The 8,102-nt window shown below is 36.6% G+C and overlaps 1 protein-coding gene across 1 annotated transcript; it reads right to left on the bottom strand.

Moving 5' to 3' along the window:
* Positions 1-399: 399 nt before the first annotated feature.
* LOC143558125 (uncharacterized) lies at positions 400-1,554 on the bottom strand. Its single transcript, XM_077047031.1, has one exon. The coding sequence runs from the start codon at positions 1,552-1,554 to the stop codon at positions 400-402; it is 1,155 nt and encodes a 384-aa protein (XP_076903146.1).
* Between the last annotated feature and the right edge of the window lie 6,548 nt (positions 1,555-8,102).

Below are 8,102 nucleotides of genomic sequence, written 5' to 3'. Positions count from 1 at the left end.
TACTCCAAAAACCATTTAATACTAATTAAACATAGAGTAATATTCTCTTGAGAAAAAAACCAAATTAACTTTAACTTATATTAATAAAAACATATGATTTTCCGTAATTAAATACATGCAAACCCATGTTCAAATAATAATAAGATTCCTTAACTCGACAAGATAATATTAAATCAAGTAACATGTAAATATAATTTATTTCGCAAAAATAATAAAAAAAAAAATAATATATCAAGATAGGAAGAATCTGATTGTAACGTTAGAGTGGAAATAAATAATAAAAAATTAAAAATAGTTACATAAAACTTTTAGCAACGCTAGAGCTAGATGCCTACTGCGATCCTACGCTAACGCCGTTGACTGATCCAAGTAACGGAATCCTAACAAATAACAATCTCCTCAAGACTTATTGCCACGTAAGCTCCGACTTAATCCGCCATTGTTGCTACCTGAAGTGAACATCGGAAAGCCAAACATACCGCCGGACTTTATCGAACACACCGGAACGTTCAGCACCGGCGAAACTCTCACATTACTGGAGTACGACCGTTCCATTCCACGGTGTTTGAATCTCGGTCCGCCGATTAAGCTACTCGGACTGCTTGAACTCCGTTCTAAGCTGTGAAACACTATTTTACCAGACGAATTCATCCGCGGACTGTCCACGGACAAGCACCGGTTAATGGTGAGTGCGGCGTCCGTTGAACGACGGACGGTCCGGCCGACTCGCGCGCTAGGTTTTGAATCCGTTGACTGTGGTTTCGGTTTTGACAGTCTAGTTTTCGGACGAGTGCTAGGGTTAGGGTTTGGCTTATTGGAGTCCAGAGAGAGACGAGGTAGGTCGTCAACGTCATGATTACCGGAAGATGATGACGTAAGCGATGGCCGTGATGAGATAGATACAGATTCTGTATCTGTTTCTTTTAGTAACGGAAGGTTAATTGATGAATCGTGTGATGATTTTGAGCTCCGGTGGTACAGTAATTGCCTAATTGACTTGGAAGTAGTTGTGTTTGCTCTGGTAGTATTCTGGCAAGAGGAAGAAGATAATGTTGACCGTTTGCTATTATTATTATTATTAGTATTATTATTATTATTACTATTACTATTACTATTACTATTATTACTGGTTTGATTAGGTTTACCAAAACCTAAAAGCTCTTTCCACCGGCTGGAACACCTGGGAGCCCTAGGCGAATACAAGTACGGATCAACGGCCGGTGAGTCAGCAATAGCCGTTGACGTGGCAGCTTCGTTCCGGTTAACTGAAAACTGCATAGGAACAAGCTTACCGTCGGAGAACAGCTCGTCGGCGGGAAGCATCATGACCGGATCTTCAAGTCGGAATTCAAATCCGTCAAACTCCGATTCCTCCAGCGGATCTGAGACCGGATCTGAGACGCTTTTGGCCTGTTTGTTTTTGTATTTCAAAGCGTCTGATTCATTGCTTATTGAGCGCCGGTGAGTGAACCAGCTGTAGGAAGAGTATTTCGGTGAGCAGTCCATTAGATTCTCCGGCGATACGCCGATTCTGTTGAGGCAAGCGGAAGCCATGGGAGATGATATTGAAGTGGAAATTGGGGGTGTGATGGGATGACTGTGGCTAGGGTTTTCAGGTGGCAATAGATATAAATAAGGAAGGAAGAAGATGACGTGGCTCCTAGCTTTCTGCGTAATGAGTCCAAAAGAGTGAAGTGTAATATTATAATAATAATTAATTAAAAAAAATGAATGAAAAATACTCAAATAGTGTTTTGTTGGAGAGAAAAGGAAGGTACATTGGAAGTATCTGACCTCATTTATAATTTTAATTCTTCCTCTTCTTCCACATGGATATGTGCTCTTTTCAATTTATATATTTTCATTTTCTACATAAATTGCTTTTTGAAGTTCATTTCCAATAATTATTAGGCTGAGGGGTGTGGGGCGCTAACCTGGGCGTGTGAGTCCCTCCGCTCGCGCCCCCAGGCGCTAACCCCACACCACCGGGGCGCGAACCGGGGCGCGAGCGCGAGCCCCCAGGCAGGCGTGAGTGTGGTCGCGGGAGAAGAGAGAGAAAAAGCTGGTGGGCCCGCCCAAAAGAGCCGTTGAGCTCCGATTTTAAAAAAAAAAAACATTAAAAACTCCTATATAATACCCCAAAATCAACCCATTTCAACCATATCAAAACACAACTTCAATCTCCAAACTCATATATAATACCCCAAACTCCTATATAATACCCAAAAATGTCTGGAAATTGGTACCCAAACCTAGATTCAGATTATATTGACGACGATTTATGGTCGTCACCAGACCAACCGATGTTTTATTCGGGGCCACAAGAAACATCCGGCTTTCAACCATCCAACATACAACCGTCTCCTAACTTTGTTGTTCCAGAGACACAAGAATCACACGGTGATGCTACCGGAGCAAGAAGACGCGTCCACCGGAAAAAACAACCTGCAACGGACGGGCCGGGACCGGCTTCGACTCCGAGGACGAAACGGAAAACCACTCCGTGGTCATCGGATGAGAAGGAAGCCTTGTGTCGGGCTTGGATAGTCATTTCTGAGGATCGGCGTTGCGGTAATTGTTTTAACGTTTTTAAAAATGATTTTTAATAAAAAAGTTAAATAAAAAAGTTAACTGGAAATCTAATTTAATTACTCATTTTGCAGCCGACTACCAAAAAAGCAAGGTTTTTTGGACAAATGTTAGGGAGACGTTCTATACGCTCGTTGGGAGTACAGAGCGAAACGCCGATATGATTTCGGGTCGGTGGTCCGAAATCAGAAAATTTGTCGGCTTGTTTACTAATCTTTTCAACAGGAAAGCCGGGCGTATGAGACCAAGTGGCAGTGATGATTTGGCGGTTTACAATTTCACTGTCGAAGAGTGGAGGTATGAGTGTTTGCGGAGGTATGGGACGGTGAAGACGTGGGACGATTTAAAGTTGTGGGAGAGGTTGAAAAGGTGTTCCAAGTGGGTTGAGCTTGTGGCGCCGGACCATGATGCGGAAGTAGGGCCGAAACGGACTAAAACTAGTTCGTCTGGAGCGTATAGCACTTCCGCCGGGTCGGATTGCCGCGTTGGATTCGACCTAAACATTGCGGGGGAGGAAACGTCTTCACCGCCGATGAGGCGGCCATTGGGACGGGACGCCAAGGGGAAAAAACCGGCTGAGGGGGGAGCCGTAAACATCGTCGATCTTGTTGAATCCCTCAATAAATTCAACAAAACCATGGAGGTGGTCTCTAATGACAAAAAGGAAAAAAGTCGAATGAGAGATTTGGACTTCCTTACAAGAGACTTCAGTAACCTAAATCCAGTCGATCAAATGCTGATGGAAAAGCAAAAGGAACGTATCCGAAAGAGGTTGATCGAAGAAGACCAAGCCGAAGAATAAGAATAATGTTTTTTAGTACTTTAATTTTTATTTTATTTTTAGATATTAATGTGTTTTTTTTTAATGTGTGTTTTTTTAATAATTTATGAGTTTTTTTAATAATACGTTTTTTGAATATATTTATAAAAAAATTAAAAAAAAAATCCGCTGGAGCCCCTCCACACCAGGGCCAGGGGCTCCAGCGGGGGCTCCAACACCCACCTTATCCAGTTTCTCTCTCTGCCACACGTCACAATATTATTGGCTGGAGCCCCCACTCGCGCCCCCGTTAGAGCCCCCCACACCCCTCAGCCTTAGTTAGTTGCCTATCTCATATCTAATGTCTTTATCTTTCTTTTCAATTATTCTATCTCAGTAGTGGATAATATCTAAATGTCATAATTCATTAATTCATTGTGACATTGAAAGCTGCACAATAATTCACTTAATATTATTAATAGTTGATAAAGTCACTTCTACTTTTTTAAGAACACTTTAAAACTCTCATTATTGTTTGAATTTTAAGATATGTTTTATATTTATGTAACATCCAATGTTTTAAAACTCCATATATACTAACACAAAATTTAGGCCCCAATTTTTCTATAAAAAGAAACATTAGCTTACTTTCTTAATAAAAACGATCTTTGGTTGCAACTTCTCTGCTTTGAAGTTGCAACACCATATAAACTTTCGTGTCAACAAAATGTACTAACAAAATAGTAAGGTTGGTTATACAATCCGTGTAGTATCCAATTCTTGCTCGTTAAAATTTCAGCTGAAAAGGCGTGGCTACGGATTGTGTGAAGGTCTCATCGTATGTCCATATAAACGTCTCATGGAACGTGTAACCCGTGAAAAAAAAAATTGAAGTATCCTCATAGCAAAGCAATCTATACATATGCAAGTTTTAAAGAGAGTACTTTGGTATCTTCGTAGTGAAGTAAGATTAAACAAGAAAGGTGCAAGGAAATTATGTTTAGGTATCCTGATTAGTCTTAGTAGTCCTGAGCAAGCTCTATCCAAGTGGTTGTTGATGTTTAAAGCTAGTTTGAGGTAACAACTTACGTTTAAATAGTGGTTCATAATGGCTTGTGTAATGCTTTGAAATGTTTAAAATGATTAAAAAGAGTTAGGACAAAGTTTTTACTCTAAGTAAAGCAAAAACTTATCTGTCGATCAGACAAAATCTCGCAGACTATGTAGTTAGTCCTGCTATCCGTATAACGGTTAATTTTCATAATACATGAATATAATCACATGAACGATGTGTCTTTTACGGTCCCTATAACACCACTTTCAATGCATATATATTTTCATGCTACTCACGGACCTTGTGATGCATGCATAAATCCTTATGTAGTCTATGTAAGGGTCAATCAAAGATATTGTTTTTGAAGATAAAAATTTTTCAAGTCCGCAAACTAACTAATGCTTTATAGTGCGTTTATGATAAAATCATATCATGTGAAGGTCTGAAACTAAATCCTATGTTGATCTAAGCATTTGATATGAATTTATGATTTACATATAGGTCAAAGAATGTAAAAGTTGTCATGAAAGACTGTTTGAAAGAAAAATTATTCAACATAAATATGTTTATTAAATTGTTTAATACATGAAATAAATTATATTCAACACTCATGCACCAGAACATGTAAACTTTGGATCCAATATTATAATGCTTTTGAAAAACTCAGCTATAGACATTCGTAAAAAAAATCAAGGAGCATGTACGAACGATAGACAAATATCCTAGGAGGGTGTTTTCCTAATGAGTAGTTGCACTATCAAATTCCGTTTCTAAATGATCAAATGTTTATAAATTCTTTTTGAGTTTAATAATGTCATTCACCAGCTTTGTGCTGACGTATTTTTAATAGTGTTTTCAGGTAACGAAAAATAGAAGATTAGCAAAGATAGATTGCCAATATACTAGACCTAAGACCGTCCGTTGTGGTACATCGATTGGTGGCGCGAACGGATAAATTGAGCCACGCCACTCGCCAACACCACAATGGGTGTCAAGCGACTGGTGGCGCAATGAGCAAGCGCGGGCCAACTAGCTGCAGCAATAGACAATTAAGTGAAGGAATAGCGGAGTGAATGGCTAGCGGACCACAACGGGCTCAAACGAACAGTGGCACGATAGACAAGGAGTGAAAGGTTAGGTCTAGCTAGCGCCATACGCATAATATTATAGGATGGATTTTGGTGATGATTTCAACCATAATACATAGTTAAACTCAAACTGATATCACTATACTAATAGTCTTTTTAAATCAACGAATTAGTTTAGCTCTTTTAACTTCTACAAAACTATTATAAATCACAATTTAACCCCTTACTGCAGATGCTTATTTCTTATGCTCGTAACAATAAGAAAAAAAATAGGATTAATAAGTTTTCCAACCATATAAAGAGCACTTTAGCGCACTCTGTTAATTTTATATGATTATTAGAGAGGAAGAGGCACCAGTGTGGGTAAGGTTTATAGGTTGTTTACCATATGGCAAACCCACCCCTAACTATGTGGGTAGTTTGCCAAATTACAATTTGTGGCAAAGGTTTACCATGAAACATATGACCATTGGAGATTTTTGAAGAAATTAAAACACCCATTAATACTCAATTTATTACATGTAAATACCACTAACTCTTTACAATTTATATTCACTCAATCATTTCATCATTTTTATTCACTCGACCTTCACCATTTTTATTCACTCAAACCCCAACGGCAAATTTCTCAAACGATGATCTCGGGTGACAAACTAGATGCGTATACGCTAAGAGAGGAAGCAACGCTTCGAGATTTGGTGAACGCTAAAAAGCAATAAGTGGAGGATTCTAGAGCGTTGATTACGAAACAACGCGAGAGTGTAGCCAAAGGGATGTATGACATAGACTTTAAGACATATACTCAGCCACATGATCATCTAGAGGACGAGGTGAAGAAAAGCGCTATAAATTGCAAACGAGAAATTGCGGAAAAATATAATTGACCGAAGAATCATCTTGTTTAGATGTTTGTGTTTTAATTTTTTTTTCTGGCTTTGATCGTCATATATTGTTTTTCCGGTTTTCAATTATGTAATAATTTTAATTTTATTTAAATTTAATTGTTTTATTTATTTTTAAATTTTAACAAAAAACAATAAAAAGTTTTATGGTACTCGTGGGTAGGTGTTTCCAGATATTTTTTGATTTGTGGGTACTCAAGGATACAAATGAAATAACGGTGTATAATTGGCCGGTATATGGGTAATACCCATGAGTGCCCCTTCCTCTCTAAGTTATGACTGTAACTAAGATTCTTTTATGGAAAATTCTTAAAATGTCTTATTAATGGAGAGATATTCCATTTTTGTCTACATAGATAAAAGTTTCCAAAAATGTCTCTTACAAACACATTTTTGACTATGTGTTAGGCCTCAACGCGTCTTTCACGATCTGTTTGACCACCAAACGCGTCTTTCACGACCTATTAGCCTCCAACGTGCATTATTCACAACCTGTTAGCCTCTAATGCGTCTTTCACGACCTGTTAGCTTCTAACGCGTCTTTCACGACATGTTTGGCATATTAATTGTTTTATTAATATTACATTATTATAATTAATTTTATTCATATTTGGTTTTTCTTTTATAACTTGTAATATATAAATTTATATATAATTTCGAATATGTCGCTGAGAAGTGTTTTTTTTCTATATAATGTCATAAATTTTACTCAAAACCGAGTGTCAAATTGATATCGAAATATTCAATAAATGTTTAATAAAATTTGACCAAACTCGTTTTAAGTAAAGTTTATGCCAACACGTAAATAAAAGCAAGCATGTCTTAATATTTGAAACTTTATAAAACTTTATGCATTACAAGTTATTAAAAAACCAAAGATGAGTAAAAATTAATTATAATAATATAATATTAGAAAAACAATTAATAAGGCAAACATGTCGTGAAAGACACATTGAAGCCTAACACGTCGTCAAAAACGTGTTTATAGGGGACGTTTCGGGAAATTTTTATTTATGACAAATAAGGAATATCTCTCAATTAATAGGGTATTTTAGAAATTTTCCACTATAGTGGAATTATATAAAAAACAATATGACTTGAAATAAAAAGGTTCTATATTTTATCTCGCGTCTTTGTCTTTCATAACCTACAATTGTATATATATATATGATTAGATTCATTTCAGAAGTGTTTCTTATTGTGATAAGTGCGAGAATATTTTCTAACCAATCATATAATTTTTTTTTTATTTTCTGATTATTTATATGCAAGGGTATATTAGTGAAATATAAAGTATTTTGTTTTGTAACCAGGGCCGGCTTCGAGAATTTAAATGCCTCGGGCGAGCCGAAATAAAAAGGCCCATATGCCCTATAAGAAATAGCGTAATATATAAGCTAATTTTTTTAATGACGATTAATGTTATGGATAAAAAAAAAGTTTGAGCCAAATATATTTAAAATGATTAAGATTCATACATATTTTATAAGTTTGTTTTCAAATATATAAAAAATAAATTTAGCCCCTGAAAATTACGGAACTCTGCTAAACGTCTAGCTCGCACTATCCTAAGGTCGGCTAAGTTGTTTACCATGTTACTAGAACTCCAAATCTATTAAGAAATGATAATATATGTATGTGTGCTAATAAAACTGAGAAATCTTTTGATGAGAAAAATATTATTAACTAATAATTCAATTATATATTTA

Source organism: Bidens hawaiensis, unplaced genomic scaffold (assembly GCF_021521415.1).
Source record: "Bidens hawaiensis isolate Kalapana, Puna unplaced genomic scaffold, B.hawaiensis_p1.1 tig00019326_1, whole genome shotgun sequence".
Lineage (NCBI taxonomy): Eukaryota > Viridiplantae > Streptophyta > Magnoliopsida > Asterales > Asteraceae > Bidens > Bidens hawaiensis.
This window is presented reverse-complemented; position numbering and strand designations above follow the sequence as displayed.